Here is a 19,016-nt window from a genome sequence, read left to right on the forward strand (position 1 = left end):
CTCAGAAGATATCATTTTTGTAAATGAAAATGAGGAGGAGTTACGGGAAATGCAGACTTATGCTGAGAACTGGTGTAAAAAGTGGAGGATCACAATCAATTGCACAAAGATACAGATAATGTATTTTAGACATCATGGGCTTAAATGGAGAAATTATTTTTATTTTTTATAAACAAAGTTTGTTGGATGCAAGTTCTTGTAAATACTTAGGATTTAATTTATACAAAGTGTCATTTGGATGAGCATTTAATGTTTGATCATGGTACATCTGTTCTAGTTGATTCAACAGGTTGAGCTGTAGGTTTAATAGCAAAAACTAGACCACTGAGGGATCTAGGATTTAACAATTACTCAAAATTATTTAATTGCATTTTCCAAGTTATGGATTATGCAACAGGTCTTTGGAGTTTTAAAAAGAATATAAAGCGGTATATTCAGGTGTTCATAAATTTTCACCAGTGCTGGAAATTACAGCAGACGTTGGATAGAACCCTGTGAGATAAGATGGAATGATAGCATTGATGGGAAAAAAAAGCCAGAGTACAGAATAGGCGAGAAAATATGGATATATCACTGGGATGTGACTGTAAAAGGTATATGGGCAAAAGAGATAGAAGATATGTAAATAAGAGCAGGGAACACCATGGACTGCATTTCAGCAAAGATGTCAGATGTCTCCTTGATTAAATAGTTTTTGCTTATTGAATAATAAAACAATAGTCTGAAGATGTTCAATTATCATTATTACAATTAAAACTTTTATCATGGGTGGCATGTTGGTGCAGTGGTCAGCACTGGTGCCATACAGCAAGAATGTTAGGGGTTTGAGCCCCGGCTCGAGCGAGGGGTCTTTCTGTGTAGTTTGCGTGTTCTCCCTGTTCCTGCGTGGGTTCTCTTTGGGTACTCCGGCTTCCTCCCACAGTCCAAAGACGTGCAAGAGAGGATGAGGTTACGGTAATTGGATTTCTCTCTAAATTGACCGTTGGTGTGGCTGTGAAAGTCAATGGTTGTCTGTCGATATGTGTTGGCCCTGCAAAGGAGTGGTGATCCATCCTGGGGGATACCCACCTCTCTCCCAATGTCAGCTGGGAGAGGCTCCAGCAACCCCCCCACCCCCCACCCTTAACAGAAAAAGCGGTCGAAAAGGGATGGGTGGATGGATGGACTTGTATTATGATAAAAACAAGGCCATGTTTGTGAAAAATATATTTGTGTTCTGTTAACTGAAAGCCAAAGATCATTATGTGCTCAGCTTTAATTTGTTAATCTTGCCCCTGCATCGTGAGACACGCCATTACCATGGGGGCCCAGAGGAGGAGATGCTGTCTAACTAGTGTGAAATAAATGAAATTTAAAATGAGTTTCATTTGTGTTTTACTGTCCTTTATATCATAATTTGAAATGATTTACATCTAAGAATTATTTAATAGGTTCTTAAACACATTTTTGATGCAGTCGAGTGATGCAGATAGACAGTTGAATTCTGCTTTATCTGAATGTCTCAAGAAAGTGTGGGGCAAGCAAACAAAGATTACATATATTTGATGTATTGCATACATGTGGATGTATTATTTTGATTTATTGGAAATATGGACTATACCAGGCATGGGTACTAGAAGTAATTGTATTTGTTGTTATGATTTTCTGAGATTCTTATCATTTAATAAGTGATGGGCACACGACAAGTCATGAAAACAAAAAATAATGAATTAATAAAAAATTGTATTTCAATTATTCCAGTTACAAAAATGTTATAAAAAAGCATGATTTACATCAATTGTAGCATTAAAAATAATAATATGTGTTTATTACAGAAGTGTTAAAATTAGGAAAATGAAGAATAATGGAAAAGATTATTAGGAAAAGGAATGCCATTCTGTGACAGAAAACAATTACAGTCTCATACATGAATAAATTAGCTGAGTCCCCCAACCATCATCTCCAATCCCAACCACCACACAGCAACGCTGCTGTCTAATAGGTTACACTACTTCCTGCTTTGGGAATGGATGTCATTCATAAGGTGTGCACATTTCTGCACACATGGCTGTGCATGGTGATTAATTTAGATAAAAACCTAGATGAGATTTTTACTGAACATCAAGGATTAAATGGTGATCTTTATATCATCACCAGCCTTGGCCTTGATATAATTTAGGTTCCAATTTTAGGTGAGTACTGCCTGCTAGATTCTCCAGTTTGGCATTTTTCAGTCGAAGCTCTTAGTTGCCTTCTTGAGGTCAGCAATGTCCAACACACACAAAACCTCCCAAAACAAATCATGCAAACACATCGGTTACATGCAGGGTGCTTTGTGCAATAAGCTACTTACAATCTATGCACCAGCAAAGACTGGATGAGAAGTTAATCCATCCACCCCCCCCCCCCCCGTCTGTCTGTTCTCTAGTCAGGGCTTCTGTTTCTTCTCGTTTATTTCTCATTTTCTCTTCATACATGTTTCAATTCACAGTAAAGAACTGTAATACTATGTTTGTGTGCTCATGATTGGTTCTCCTGTTTCACAATTAAAAAGCCAGAGATCATTTGACTTCCTGCCAAATGTAAGGCACATGAGAGCAAGAGCCATTCAGTACAAATAATCTGAGCAGCACATGGGGGGCAAGCCAAGGCCAAGTTGAGCAGTCAGCTGCACAGGATCATAAAATTATTCAGCGCTAAACGTGAGCTCACTTGGGGGTTCAGTCCTGTCTGCAACACACTCATTGTTCCTGATGCCTATCAGTGTCTTGGTGGAGGCAATAATGGATAATGAAAGCGGAAGGCATGGCTTATTACGTCACAGCTGTTATTATTTTTGGACTAATCACAAGCCCAGTTGGGGGTGATTCGTTGTATATCTGCATTATTTGGAACCTTTTGCAGACATGCTTGGCAGTCCAGCTCTCTTGCTCACGCTCTCTCTCTCTCTCTCTCTCTCTCTCTCTCTCTCTCTCTCTCACACACACACACACAAGCACACACAGATAGATAGAGATGCACAGACTGGCTGTTTGACTTTGTGCACAGTACAGCAGGGCTTATCTAGAGGTGAAATATCTGCCCCAGCCCTATAGCCTGCCTGTCCCCATTTTTTCCCTCCAAGCGCCATCTGTGCACCAGCCAAAGCGGAAACCAGATTATCCCATAAACGCGTCATGCAGAATCAATGGCCACTCCACTTACTGCCTCCTTATGTTCTGTATTTCTCACATTTATTGTAATTAAAGTAATTTATTGGATAGAATGAAATTTAACAATATATTGGTTGTATTATTGTATCATTTTCCTAAACAGCATTTACACTTAACTTGGAATATATTCTATCTCACTGGTACCTCAGATCTGAAGCACTGAGGCAAAAACCTGTTGATGTGATTCAGATATTTAACTGACTCCAAGTCATAGACAGAGTTTTAAAAAAGCACAGAGGTCTAAATTGACATTTCTTGCAAAAAGAATATAAATTATGGAAGAATCTATTTCCCTGTACTTACTATGTCTTTTTGCTCCCAGTAACTCTACGCATGTGTCAAACTTAAATTTGTCTTTAATTTGAAGCATTGCTGCTGTAATTAGCACTGGCTGTTCTGTGTTCTCCCTATTTCTGGTTATGTTAGGTTAACTGAAGTTTCTAAATGACATGTAGGTGTGAATGTGAGTGTGAATGCTTGTCTGTCCCTATATATCGGCACTGTGATGGACTGGTGACCAGTCATGTTCATGTGAAGTGACAGTGACCTTTGACTGCCAACATCTATTTGGTCAATTAATGAGTCCTTAAATATCACATGCTAGCTAGCTGCCAGTAGCTTGACTGTAGCATCAAGAAAGTTGCAGTTCAACACAAATGTTGCAGTCACTCTTAACTACTTACTCTTGTTGGGAATTTGTTTTTTTGCAGCATAGATTTTCGCTTGTTTCTCTTTCTTTCTTTTTTTTTTTGTTAATGGAGACTGCTGACTTTCTTCCAGCCTTTTGTTATTATGGGAGTAATAGAGGCTCTAATAGTGGAAATGGTGTTCCTTCAGGACATTCTGTTTCCAAGATATGTGTCACAGGAGGGTGCTTCTCCAGAGATTGAGAGTGGAACAATAAACATGTTTCTGAGCTCTTATTCTCACTCTCGACTCATGTGATGTTCAGGGTAAATGTGATCTCTATTTCGTCCGTGTTTGATCAGATAGTAGCCATACAACTGGTCTTAATGAGGCTGATGTCTATGAGCAATTGCTAATAAACGATGAACATTGTGGAAAACCCAGCTATCATCTCTTGCTACTCTAACATCATGCACTCATAGTTGTTGAAATGCAAGTGTTGTCAATCTAACTCAGTGTTGCCTATATCCAGAGGCCCCTGCTCATGGCCACAGTCCCACTCCTGACAAGCATTTACCGCCTCTAGCACATTTATCAATAGCAGCGAACATGACACCACTGTAGACAAGCTTGTCAGTGTTTCAAACTTCACCTGTGCAAATTTTATGGATTCCATAGCCTGAGTCGGACACAAAAAGTTTAAATAATCCTCTCTGAGGAGAAAGTAAATATTTCAAAGAGGCACGTTTCTGGGACATGGAAAAAAGACAAACACACTGTTTCCCTTCTCCGAAAGAACTTCTGTTCAAGTATCAGTGTAAAATCAGAGAAGCAAGCAACACTTACTTTTAAGAACTGATTGCCTGTTGAATCCTCAACAGAAAAATGAAAACAATTACTAAATTATTTCATCCACGAAATAAAAGAAATTCGCCAACATCATTACAACACTGAGCACTGAGACACACACAGACACAGACATATATATATATATATATATATATATATATATATATATATATATATATATATATATATATATATATATACTGTATATACAGTATATATAAAATTGATCTGGCCTATAGGGGTTTTCTGAGCGAGCAAAGGCCATGGTATGGTATGACATGATAGCCCCTCTCCAAGGAGACCTGGCCTTCTCTTTTTTGATCAGGGCAAAGGATTACTGTAATGCTATTGCTTCTTTCTCTGCAAAGGTGCAGCAGGAAGAACTGTAAGCTCCATATGGTCCAAAAATCTGTGGCAGATCTGGTACTCAAACTGTACAGTCAGGGCAGCTACAAGGCAGTTGAAACACTTTAATCCCACTTTGATTTTGGAACACCCAGATCACAGTATAGATATACTGAGTGGCATATCAGAGACATTTCATTCTACTGCAAGCATTGAAAAACATCTTTCTTGATTACATTGTTCATTTTATACACATTTATGCAGTTTATTGTGTTGTTTTTGTTACAGGATTTGCAGTGTAAAATTTCAAAATAATTACTAAGCCTATTCTACTACTACTTCTGCTTGAGGTACATGCCAGCTTTCTGTGAGATTAACTTATTGTCCATCCTCCCTAGTGTCAGACAAGAAGATAGGTGTGCAGATACTGTACTCCAGTGAGTTCATTGAGGAGCTGAGAGCCACAGAGGCCAGCTGAACACCAGTAAGTGCTTGAGAAGTATTAGTATACCTCTGTAAAAAGTCACACCAATGTTTATAAAAGATATCACCAAAAAAAATGCCTCAAAGGGTAATGGCAGCATTTATTGAAATACAACTGGTAAGACTAAATTAAGTATATCAAGTGAATAAATAGCATATCAATCAAATCGAATAAAAAGACCTAGACATATGGAGCACATGCATATGTTGAAAGTAGAAATAAAAACCATTAACCTCTTTGTCTGTGTAGGTTCTCATTCATCCAGGTCATCATAGATCGAAGCGAAGTAAAATCTGGTCAACTGGACGTAAGTTTATCTTGAAGACGTTTCACCTCTCATCCGAGAGGCTTCTTCAGTTCTAGTGAAGAGTGTGGAAACTCCAGCTTATAAACCTATGTGGGAGTGGTCAGTGCTATTGTGGTGGAAACGACCCTCCCGAGACTCACCTGGCCTCTCCAAACGACAGTCGTTGTGCGGTGTCAGGGAGTTTCAGGGGTGGTCGTTAGGGGGTTTCACCGACCACTCAGATGCTAATGGGCTGTGCTGGCATCAGCCGTTCCACATGGGTCTTTCAGCTGAACTCTTTGGGGAAGCTTTGAAAGGACTTGGTTGTAAATAGGTGAAAGGAAATGTCGCAGTCCACCTCCTCTGTTCAAAGATGGTTTCTCTATCCTGACGTGGATGGCTTCTTTAACTCCTCTTTCAAACCATCTGTCCTCTCTGTCGAGAATTTGGACATGGTCGTCCTGGAAGGAGTGGCTTTCCTCCTTGAGGTGGAGGAAAACCGCTGAGTCCTGTCCTCCAGAGTTGGCTCTTCTATGTTGGGCCATGCGCTTGTTGAGGGGCTGTTTGGTTTCCCCTATGTAGAGATCCGTGCAGGCCTCACTGCATCTGACAGCGTATACCAGATTGCTTTTCTGGCTGTGAGGGGTGGGATCTTTGGGGTGAACCAGTCTTTGTCTCAGAGTGTTGTCTGGTTTAAAAGACACAGGGATGCGGTGCTTATTATAGATTCTCCTTAATTTCTCAGAAACCCCTGCCACATAGGGGATCACTATGTTTTTTCTCCTGCCTTCTTCATCTTCCCTCCTCCTGGAGCTCTCCTCCTTTCTGGACCTGGAAGAGGATTTTACAAAGGTCCAGTCTGGGAAGCCACAAGTTTTAACTTTTAACTCTTTAAAACACAGTATAAGTAAGTACAAAGTGGCTGTGTGTATGAAAGTTCCAAACCACGAATGTGCAAAAGTCTTCAAATAGATACTGTTTTGAATCTTGATTGGTGCAGAATTTATCATCAAATTTGGCCATGATTAGTAGCCGCAGTCTTTTTTTCTTTTTTTTTAGCATACCACCTTTAGGGTTTTTTTTGGGTACTTATTGAATCAATACACTAAGCTACGTAGCCATCACTTGGTCTCTGTGGTTCTCAGCTCTCTAAACAACACAGAGGAGAGAAGGGCATCTGTCTTCACATCCAGATCTGGATAATATATTCCACCTAGACAAACTAAGATAAATGAATTCCATGAATTACACTGGTCATTTAAAAAAATAGAAGAATTAAATGTGGTAGTTTAGCACATTGTAGCAGGGTGGAAGATGCAGGCAAGAAGAGCATACATGGAATGTCATAGCCAAGTGGCTGACATTGTGTACAGGAACATCTGCAATCAGTATGAGTTGGTTTTCCCAAGGTCAGACTGGTAGAATATAGTGGTAGAATGACCAAGCTAAGACCCTGTGGGACTTCCAGATCCTGACGGAATGGTGATGGCTAACCAACCAGACATTGTGTTAATAGACAAACAACAGAGGAAGGTAGTGGTGGCAGATGTAGCGGTTATAACTGACAGCATCATCAAGAAGAAGGAAGCAGGATAAATACCAAGGGCTGAAAGAGGAGCTAGAGAAGATTTGGGTAGTTAAGGTAACAGTGGTGCCAGTAGTCATCACAGCACTGGGACAGCATAAACAAGGTCTGAGTCTTTTTTCCAGAGTATGTGTGTATATGAGAGCATTGTTCCATTCCTCTTTATACAAATTCCAGTCATTACAGGCTCAAATCTGTGGGGATGAGCCTAAGTCCTCGTCAGCTCCAGCCCTGTTCCGATTGGCTCTTTTCCTGGCAGCAAGACAAGCACAGGTGTAATTAATAACAATAATAATGACTTTGTGGTTAAGCTCTGGTAGTCTGTGTCTGAAATATCCCTCTCACCCTTGTAGGATGGTGGTTCTGTGTCATCCTCTAGCTCGGGTCCTCTACCAGAGGCCTAGGAGCTTGGGGGTTCTATGCAGTATCTTAGCTGTTCCTAGGACTGTGCTCTTCTGGACTGAGGTGTCAGGTGTTGTTCCTGGAATCTGCCAGAGCCACTCTCCCAGTTTGGGGGTCACCGCCCCAATTCTCCTTGGGATCACGTCAGCCTTGACCTTCCACGCCTGTTCTAGCTGTTCTTTTAACCCCTGGTATTTCTCAACATTCTTGTGTTGCTTCTTCCTGATGTTGGCATGAGCTGGTATCGCCAGGTCTATTATCACTGCCCTCTTCTGCTGTTTGTCCACTAGTACTATGTCCGGTTGGTTCACCAGTACCTGTTTGTCAGACTGGAAGCCTAAGTCCCACAGCACCTTAGCCTTGTTGTTCTCTAGTAGCCTCTAATATGGTACCGCACGAGTGGCAGTGAGTTGCAGCAGCTCTCTCATCTTTCCTCTGTCAGTTAGTGCTATTTAGTATTTATTTGTCTTTTTCTTGTTTTCTATCCCTCTTTATGAAACTCCTATGGAATTGCACACCTCGGGTTTCAGTTTCTTACTTTTTGCACAACTTTTTGTCTTGTCTTTTGGACTTTTTGAGTCTGCCCTAGGTGCCCCTTTCAGCCATGGCTCCATTGTTTTCTCCCGAGAGCAGCTGTTAGCCCTCCGATCCTCTGGGCTAATTCACGCTGAAATGTCAAAGATTCCAGCGGAAATTAGAAGGAAGCAGAGAGGCTGCAGTGCCAGTGAGTCAAGCGCCAAGAGAGAAAACGGCGGTATAAACCATGCGTATCAGCTGTTATGATGGGGATCATCCGCTCTCTCACCAATCAGATGGACGACCTGTCGGCGCAAAGATGGATGCTGCGGGTGTACAGGGAGAGTAGCCTCATGTGCTTAACGGAGACATGGCTGAACCAGGACATACTGGATTCTGTTCTCAACCTGGACGGACTCACTCTCGTGCATGCGGACTGGAAAGTGGTGAAGTGCAGTTAGAAGACAGGCAGAGGTTTGTGTGTGTTTTTTAACGACAGGTGGTGCAACCCTGGGCACATCACTGTTAAAGAACAGCTCAGCTGTAGAGACACTGAGCTGAGACACTGAGACACTGAGCTGCTTACAGTCAAGTCACATGTTATTGTTACAACTGTGTACAGCCCACCGTCAGCTAATGTTGCTGCTTCATGCAAGCGCATTCACTGCGTGGTGTCAACACTGCAGACCAGATGCCCAGATGCCCTACCCCTCATTTCCGGGGATTTTAATGATGCCTCCCTCTCTTCCACTCTCCCAGACTTCCCCCAGTATGTGAGCTGGCACACAAGGGACAATAAAACTCTGGAGTTATTGTATGTAAACATTAAGGATGCATACACCTCCACCCCCTTGGCCGCTTGGATCACAACCTCGTCCGTCTGCAGGCTGGACTGGTGTGACCAGAACCAACAGTTGCTGAACAGCAACAAGATCAAGGAGCTTGTGATTGATTTCCACAGGAAAACCTGCCCCACACACAGCTGTGAATCCAGGTCAAGGACATTGAGATAGTGGACTCATTCAAGTACCTGGGTGTTCACATGATCAAGAAACTGGACTGGACTGATGATACCAATGCCCTCTACAAGAAAGGCCAGAGTCACCTCCACCTGCTGAGGAGACTGAAGTCCTTCAGGGTTAGCAGGGCCCTACTGCAGACTTTCTATGATACTGTGGTGGCCTCTGCAGTGTGCTACGCCATTGTGTGCTGGGGGAGTGGAGTCATGGACAGGGATAAGAAGAGACATAACAAACTGGTGAGGAGAGCCAGCTCTGTCCTGGGCTGTTTACTGGACTCCATACAGGAGGTGGCAGAAAGAAAGGATGTTGGCCAAGATGACCACCTCCCACCCCCTGCATCACACGGTGGAGATCCTGAGCAGCTCCCTCAGTTCAAGACTGCTGCAACCTGTGATACCGCAGGTCATTCCTGCCTGCAGCCATCAGGCTGTACAACCGCACACTGTGAACATTCACGTGTCTGTTTTTCAGCAACGTGCAATTAAGGGTGCAATAACATTCCTTTTTTTTCATTCTTCATGTAAATACTTTTTGTAAATTGTCCAATATAAATATTTATATTTATTTTTTGGTCTGTTTCTTTATTCATAAATATTTTCTTTCTTTTAATTTATTTTAGCCTTTCTTCTTCCCTCTGTAAATGCTGCTGAAGCTATTTAAATTTCCCCTTTCTGAGATTAATGAAATATTCTTATTCTTATTCTCAACCCCTTTTGATGGTGCATGGCATGGTGGTGCAGTGGTCAACACTGTCACCTCACAGCAAGAAGGTTCCAGGTTTGATCCTCAAGCACAGGGTCTTTCTGTTTGGAGTTTGCATGTTCTCCATGTGTCTACGTGGGTTCTCTCCAAGTATTCGCCCGTGTTTTTGCCTTGGCGACCGCTCACAACAGCCGCCAAGACAATGGCAGAGTGGAGTATGGCCCATTCAGACACAATGTCCCCCACTTCCCCCGGGATGTGGTCAAAGCTCTGCTGAAGGTGGGAGTTGAAGATCATTCGGACAGATTCTTCTGCCAGGTGTTCTCAGCAAACCGTCACTACTCATTTGGGCCTGCCAGGTCTGCGTGGCGTCTTCCCCTGCCACCTGATGCAACTCACCACCAGATTGTGATCAGTTGACAGCTCAGCTCCTCTCTTCACCCGAGTGTCCAGAACATGCAGTTGCAGATCAGATGATACGACTATAAAATTGATCATAGACCTACAACCTAGGATGTCCTGGTGCCACATGCACCATGGGGCATCCTTATGTCCAAACATGGTGTTAGTTATGGACAAACTGCGACTTGTACAAAGTCCAATAACTGCACACCAATCAAGTTCAGGTTGGGCCTGCCATTCCTCCCAATCACGACCCTCCAGGTCATGCTCTCATTTCCCACGTGAGTATTTAAGTTGCCCAGTAGGACAATGGAGTCCCCAGTCGGGGTACCAACCAGCACCTTTCCCAAGGACTCCAAAAATGGTGGGTATTCTGAACTGCTGTTTGCCGCATAAGTGCAGACAACAGTCAGGACCCATTCCCCGACCTGAAGGTGCAGGGAAGCAACCCTTTCATCCACCAGGGTAAACCCCAACATACAGCCAGAGAGTCTGGGGGCTATCAAAAAGCCCACCCCGGCCCTCCACCTCTCACCCAGAGCTACTCCAGCAAAGGACAGAGTCCAACCCCTCTCAAGGACTTGGGTGCCAGACCCCAAGCTATGTGTCAAGGTGAGGCCAACTACATCTAGCTGGTAATGCTCAACCTCTTCCACCAGTTCCAGCGCCTTCCCTCCGCCTTGCCAGAGAGGTAATATTCCATGTCCCAAAAGGCAAGAGTAGGCAAATTTGATTCTCAAAATTGACTGTAGGTGTGGCTGTGAGTGTGAATGGTTTTCTGTCTATATGTGTCGACCCTGCGATGGACAGGCGACCCGTCCACCTTTTGCCCAAAGGCAGCTCCAGCCCCTCCACGACCCTTAACATGATAAGCAGTAGAAAATGGATGGATGGATGGATGTTGATAGATATTTCATGAGTGTATGCTGGATTAAGTAATCTGACTCAGGGGGTTCAAGCCTATGCAGAACAGTAACGGTGACAGTGCATCTCTTTGGTATATGCCACAATTGATATTAACTTGGCCTTTTGGCTTTGAGTTGGCCACTAGGGTTGTCTTTCACATCCCCATCAAGTTTCTGATGAAGGTTCTCAGTTTACTGTTGATGTTGTACATTTCCAGGTATTCTAGTATCCGTGTGGGATTGATTCATTTGCTTTCTTGTAATCATTTCAGGCAATGCACAGATTGGTCTGTCTGCTCTTACAGTCTTGGGCAACTGCTCTGTCAAGCAGGCAGGTTATTGGTCGGTAGTTGAGTGATCAGGACTGTCTTGCCTTGTGTTAGCTGCTCGTGGTGCGTCCCATCCCTTAGCAGCTGGTTAATCTGTGCTGCAATGCATTCATGGAGTGCAGTTTGCTTCTTCAGCCTGTATCATATTGGATCATATTGGGGCCTGGTGCTATCCAGCTCTTCATCTTTGACACTGTCTTGATGTCTGCTATTGAGATGGTTACCGTTTCTTGTTCTGGGAGGTTTCTGTGGTCAGGTCTTAGATCCACTAACCGTTGTGCATCAGCATTGTGTGATGCTTCTCTTTCCCACATGCCTTTCCCATTGCAAATGTCAAAGTATCCATAGGCCCAATGTATCCCCTCTCTCTGGAATTCCTCGTATAGCAGCATTCCAACATCTTTCCAATGTTTTTTTTTCTGCCCTCATTCATGTGTGTCTTGCTCCTGTATCGCATTTCTCATCAGATTGTCCTGGTTCCCTAGCAACTGATGTGGACCTTATTGACCTGGGACCTTATTGACCCTTATTTCCTGTCAGACTGTCAGTTTTTTTCTTCAAATCAGCTGATGATAATGAGTCAAGATGAAAAACATTCATTCATTCTCATTCTGTTTAAGGTCAAACCTTAAATTATCCCACTCAGAGAAATAAAATGCAGAACATATTAAAGCATGTTTAGCCATCTAAATTAAATTTTAAAAGATATAAATGATCACAGACAGAATCCACAAATGTTTGCATATATATATATATATATATATATATATATATATATATATATATATATATATATATATATCTTGTCCAAGATATTATATAACATATATATATATATATATATATGTGACCTGTTAACCTCTGAGTTTATAGAAAAATAAAATAAATCATGATAACCCTGCAGCAAACATCTGGCTGACAACAACACCCCAGGTGAAACAGTTTGTCTGCCATTTTCCAGAAGATTGATGTTTTGTTTTGATGCCAGCTGAACTCAGCTTGACTCTTTACTTATGATCTGGTTTGCAGCTGGTGAATCTAATCCCTGTCCAGCACAGTACAAGCCTGGATCTGCCGCAGTCAGAGAGTGCAGGCTGTGTACTGTTTCATCCTTCTAATTCTAGTGATAGCAAATAATTCAGTTTGAGAAACAAGAAGGCAGAGGTGGAGCACTTTTGGCCGTGGATGATTATATTCAATGATCAGATCAACATAGTCTATAGAAAGATTGTAATATGCACACCATGTAGTTTGTTACAGTTATGGTTCTGTTTTATCTAAATAATACTTGATGTTCAGATGAAAGGATACTTAACTTTTCATCGACCCTGTCCCAGTGGTGCCAGCATGTTATTTTAACATGTCATGCCACCAGCACATAACGTGGTGTTAAAGAGTTGAAAATATTTCCTGTTTTTCCGTGAGATCAAGTTGGACTGAATCATCATAGCACATACAGAGAGGATCACACCTCCAGGGATGTGAAACAATTTTCCTGAAGCCCTCCTCAGGTCTGCAAATCAAAATGAAAAAGAGAATTTGAATGACACCTGCTTATAGAACAAAAATAGATAATGAGCTTCAAGTGATGTGATAATTTTTCAGTGATGCTAACTATGGTTTGGTAAGGTGTTTTAGCATATGATGACAATCATGGAAGTACTTAACATGGATGGGCATGAGTAACCAATGCTTCAGTGTGACACTGTTAAGAGAAAAATCAGACAGTTTATTCCATTGTTATCAGTCTTGGATGATCCTTGAATGACTAATTTCAAAATAAAAGTTTAGTTTAGTTTAATTTAGACTTTATTTGGCAGGGAAAGCACACTTTAACAAAAAAATACTGTAAATGTGTCAGTATGAGCCAAAGCTAATTTCCAGCTGATGGTCCTGGGCCTCTGGAGTTGAAAAGCCAAAGCTAAAAAGCTAAAGCAACTATGATTAGTACAAATCTTTGAAAAAAAATTGTGGATGTCAAGCTGCTCTTTTGCTAACTTGTTGTCTGTAGCTAAGATAACATCATTCTATCCCATGTTTGTACTCTGTGCTATATATTCAAACTATTTACTCACCCCTGTTCATTTTTTTTGTCTCCCTCTTCATTTTTTCATGACCCTTTCATCATCTTTGCTCACATGTCCTGCCATAACAGAACCTGCTAAGATAGTAGGATGGGTAAGCTTGGAATTAATCATGTAAATCATGTATCGTGGCAAACAATTTCAGAAAAGCCACATCCACTCTGGGTAAAAGCTTAATCTAAGCGCCAATAATAATGGGACTTGATCCATATTTAAAGAAAACAATGAATCAATCATTTAATTGCCAACTTGCAATACAAACAAAAACCCTCCATTGCAGCATGTGTAAACGCTAGATATCTGTTTGAATTCCCAGTCCCACTCTTACAAACTAGAATAAACATCTGTTTTTTTTGCCTCCAAAAATCTTCTTCTGCACCAGCACCAGCAGATATTTTCAGTATTTTATTTTGTTGCTCTTACCACTTGGCTTTGTATCTCTGTTCAAATATCTCTGATATGTTGACTTGCAAAAACCAGTGAATGAGAGAGGCTTTTGCGTCCCACGTCTAGGAGAAAATCATCCTATAGCTAACATACATTTGTTGAAGCTGTATAGGTTTATTATGGTTATAAAATGCCCTTTTGTTACATTATGTCAGTTGTTTATATCATATGGTAGCCCCATGAAATGCTTTATTGTAACATCAATCAGCGGAACAAAACCCTTGTTAGCAACTATGGCAGACTTTATAAAAGAGGTTGAGAATGATTAATTGTCAATAAACCAAGATCCTTATTCATTTGATCACATTTGACAGAGGTATGCTCACCAACCCACCCACTATTGTCAGTTGTGCTAATTAGCAGGACATGGTCTCTGTGGGTCTCAGGTCCCAAATTTACACACAGAGCAGAATAGGGAGGTTGCCCAGGGCCAGATGCCAGAAAGCTATCTATCCATCCATTTTCTGTACTACTTTTTCGAAAAGGGTCGCAGGGGTGCTGGAGCCTATCCCAGCTGACATTGGGCGAGAGGCAAAGTACACCCTGGACGGGTCACTAGTCCGTCACAGGGCCATCAGGAGCAATTAGGGGCTCAGTATCTTGCTCAGGGATACTTTGTCACGGTCACCAGGGGAAGTGAGGATCAAGCCAGCGACCCTTCAGTTGCTAGACAGCCACTCTACCATGCCAACCCCGTGCTAGGAAACCATGACAACCTAATAAGAAATTGGCTGCTAGAACAAGACATGGATTACAGAAGAACATCTGGATTTGTTGTCCTGCTACTACACAAGAAACCCCAGTAAGAGGGGCTACATGCAGAGGCTGTGGGACACATGGATGCCTTGAAACCCAACATCTAGGCTAACAAGAGAAACAACCTCTAGCCCAGTGTTCTGACATCTGCGAACAGCAAATGCTGTGAACACCAAACTGGGAGAGTGGCACCAGCAGATTCCACACATAACATCTTAAGTCTTTTTTTTTCCAGAGGAGCACTGTCCTAGGAAATGTGAAGATGCTGAACCCTCAATTTCTAACATGAATCTCTCTGTCCTTGTTTATCTGTTATGTCCCCAACTGCCTGTCCATGCTTCAGCTTGATGTCAGGTCTTGCTGCCCTGGATGCCAAATGCTCTAGCCGCCTGGGCATCATGACCATCTCTTACTACCTCTGGACCACCTTTGTGGCTGTGGTCGTGGGCATTGTTATGGTGTACATCATCCATCCAGGAGGAGCTGCCCAAAAGGAGGATTCTGAGGACAGCAAAAAGCCAATAACCAGCTCTGCAGATGCTCTCTTGGATCTCATTCGGTGAGTCATGTTTCTCCCATTCCAAGCTCAGAGTTGGGCAGGTCAGAGGAAAATATAACCATTTGCAGAGAGAACACAAAACATTGACCAATATGAAGTGCATGCTTTGACTGGTTGGGGGGGGGGGCAGGAAAACAGGGTCATAGATAAAGACGGATAAGGGAAAGGGATAGAGACTGCAGAGGGATTTTGTGTGATGAAGGAATTTATCACACACAAGAAACAGGTTGGTGACTCAGAGATGGCTTCCCTGGACACTTTAAAGGACGTCCTTAACAGATATACAGTACAAGGTTTTCTGTGAGATGAGGTTGAGTCAGTTCCCCCAGAGAATCTGAGTTCCACACCTCGTAAACAGTCATACGAGTAACGTCGGACACTACTAGTAACACCTAGTTGGAACATCCGGAACAATGTGACCTTCATGTAGTCTAAGCACAGCTATGCATCAGGATAATGCTGGCGTCATTAGTGTCAGCTTTACTCTCAGTAAGTATTCTAACAACGAATTTACGATTATAAAAGAACTTGCCAGAAGATGCCCCAGGTTCACCCCCAGCCTCATGTCAAGGCCTGGGGTCAGATCAGCTTTTATCCTGACACCCGAATCACAAGGATATGACCAAGAAAGTTAAAGAAGACAGATACCAGATGAAATTCCTTAAGGAAAGAGAGATTGAGACAAAGAGAGAGAGGGGGGGGATGACAGACAGAAGGAGATGTAAACGAGCTGAGAGAAAAACAGGGACACAGAGCAGATAATAACAATAACAGAAGCAATAAGAGTAAACTAGCTACCAATAATAACATCTACCAGTTCCTGAAGCAGGGCAGCACGGTGGTGCAATGGTTAGCAGTGTCACCTCACAGCTGGAATGTTATAGGCTCCAGCCCTGGCGCAAGCTTGGGGTCTTTCTGTGTGGAGTATACATGTTCTCTCTGTGCTTGTGTGGGTTCTCTGGATACTCTAGCCTCCTCCAACAGTCCAAAGACATGCAAGAAGGAACTAGGATAATTGCATACTCTAAAGTGACCGTAGGTTTGGCTGTGAGAGCAAATGGTTGTCTATCTGTCTGTGTTGGCCCTGCAATGGACTGGTGACCTGTCCAGTGTGTACCCTGCCTCTTACCCAAAGGCAGCTGGAATAGGCTCCAGCCGCCACCACCACCCCCCCCCCCCCCCCTAACAGGATAAGCGGTAGAGAATGGATGAATTGATGGTTCCGTAAGCAATTAACTTCAGCATAATATGAACATTGAAGGGCATGTGGCATTACAATACATCCATCCATCTATTTTCTACCACTTAACCTGTTAAGAGTCACGGGGTAGTATCCCAGCAGCTTTTGGGTGAGAGGCCAAGTACACCCTGGATGGGTCGCCAGTTCATTGCAGGGCCAACACGTATAGAAAGACAACCATTCACGCTCACAGCCATATCTATAGTCAAAATAGAGTATCCAATTCGCTTAATCCCCACTTGTATGTCTTTGGACTGTGGGAGGACGCTGGAGTACCAGGAGAGAACCCATGAAGGCACAGAGAGAACATGGAGACTCTACACAGAAAGACCACTGACTCAAGCCGGGACTCAAACCCAGACCTTCTTGCTGTGAGGCAGCAGTGCTAACCACTGCACCACCGTGCCGCCCCCATTACAACACATTAAAATACAAACACAATGCTAATGTTATTGTTAGTACAATCACAAGCATGTATGGGGTGACTATGAGTACAGGTCAAAGCAGAGGAGAAGAGAGGCGCTCAGTGCATCATGGGAGACCCCTGAGCAACTGGGTCACTACTCTATTGTTTGAAAGAACTAAACAGAGGAGTAGGTATGAAGACACAGAAACATATGACTTTCATGAAAGTGAAAGACACTCAGGGGTATCCATTAAAATTGTTTTTATCATAAATGACATTTTTATTATATCTGTGGATATTCTCAGTCATCCAGGTCATGGTAAATCTCAAAAAAGCATAAAATATGGCAACTGGACTAACCTCGTGTGAGTAGAAGACGTTTCGCCTCTCATCCAAGAGAATCCAGAACTGAAGAAGCCTCTTGGATGAGAGGCGAAACGTCTTCTACTCACACGAGGTTAGTCCAGTTGCCATATTTTATGCTTTTTTGAGACAGTTTTATTCTTCTTGTTTCCTCATCAGTGTGGATGGAAAGACAAACCTGTGTTTATAAAAGTAAGGATCTTATCCGTCTTCCTTCCACCTGTTGAAAATCATAGTCATAAGTAGTCCAGACTAATTATAGACTTGGATTGCTCACTTATGTTGTAGCTTTTTTTTTTTTATTTGCATCATTCCTTTTTTATTTGCATTCCATTATTACAAACCTGGGAGTCTAGCCCCTGTTCCTTGGATATCCTGAAAGATGCATTCTGGCACTCAACTCACAAGGATATCTATCCAGCCCACAGACCATAAAGGAACCATCACAGACATAAATAGGAGTTCTGTGAATCTTTGCTCAATTCCTTGTCCGCATAGACAGGAACACTGTCTCAGTGAAATGAAACTGAATTGTAAGAACTGAAATTAAATTGTGAGAACTGAATTGGATTTTTGAGTACACAATGTGTAATTAGACAGAGAACAAAATGTTCAAGAAGAATATAAAGCAATTTCAGAGCAAATAAATTCAGTTTCATGTTATTAAATTTGGGTGGCATGGTGGTGCAGTGGTTAGTACTGTCGCCTCACAACAAGAAGGTTCCGGGTTCAAGTCCCGGCTCGGGCACAGGATCTTTCTGTGTGGAGTCTCCATGTTCTCCCTGTGCCTGCGTGGGTTCTCTTCAGGTACTCCGGCTTCCACAGTCCAAAGACATGCAAATGGGGACGAGGCTAATTGGATACTCTAAATTGACTGTAGGTGTGACTGAGAGTGTGAATGGTTGTCTGTCTCTATGTGTTGGCCCTGCAATGGACTGGCGACCTGTCCAGGGTGAACCCCGCCTCTCGCCCAAAAGCCGCTGAGATAGGCTCCAGCCACCCCCCCCCCCCCTCACGACCCTAAACAGGATAAGCAGAAGAAAATCAATGGATTGATGGACTATTACATTCACTTTCAAGTTTATTGCAATTCAGTTACAAATAATAAATTTCGAATTGTGTTATTCAAATCCAGTTTTTGATTTAAGTTTTTTTTAATGCAATGATTTCAGCTGCCTAGTTCAAATTCAAATGAAAATCATTCATATTCAGTTTATAGTAGCACATTTTTAGGCCCATACAAATCTTTGTTCAAAACCATAAATGATTGTGAAGAATAAGTTACCCCTTTAGAGACATTAAAGTGAACTGAACTGAGACAAATTATCACTATTGTCATTTAGAGTCATTTTGATAAGTCTTCAGCTGCATGCTGTCTCATGTGAGGGAGATGCTGGAGGTCAGAAGGTAAATCCTTGAGTCTAATATGCCTGTGGGTTGGTGTGCTAAGCTAATTAGAGCTGCTAGAGGCCCAAGTGTGTGTTTGAGGTTAACCTGGGTCACCCCTGCAGCTGAC

At 42.4% G+C, this 19,016-nt stretch overlaps 1 protein-coding gene across 1 annotated transcript in view; it reads left to right on the forward strand.

The window, feature by feature from the left end:
- Positions 1 to 19,016, forward strand: part of slc1a7a (solute carrier family 1 member 7a) — a 60,484-nt gene that overhangs the window by 25,038 nt on the left and 16,430 nt on the right. The window contains exon 3 of the mRNA XM_086203138.1: positions 15,276 to 15,491. Coding sequence (XP_086059264.1) covers positions 15,276 to 15,491 — 216 coding nt within the window. The remainder of the gene's footprint in view (positions 1 to 15,275; positions 15,492 to 19,016) is intronic.

The sequence above is a fragment of the Aulostomus chinensis genome, chromosome 5 (assembly GCF_037954235.1).
Source record: "Aulostomus chinensis isolate RoL2024-O1b breed Wild chromosome 5, RoL_Achi_v1.0, whole genome shotgun sequence".
NCBI classification, from domain to species: Eukaryota; Metazoa; Chordata; class Actinopteri; order Syngnathiformes; family Aulostomidae; genus Aulostomus; species Aulostomus chinensis.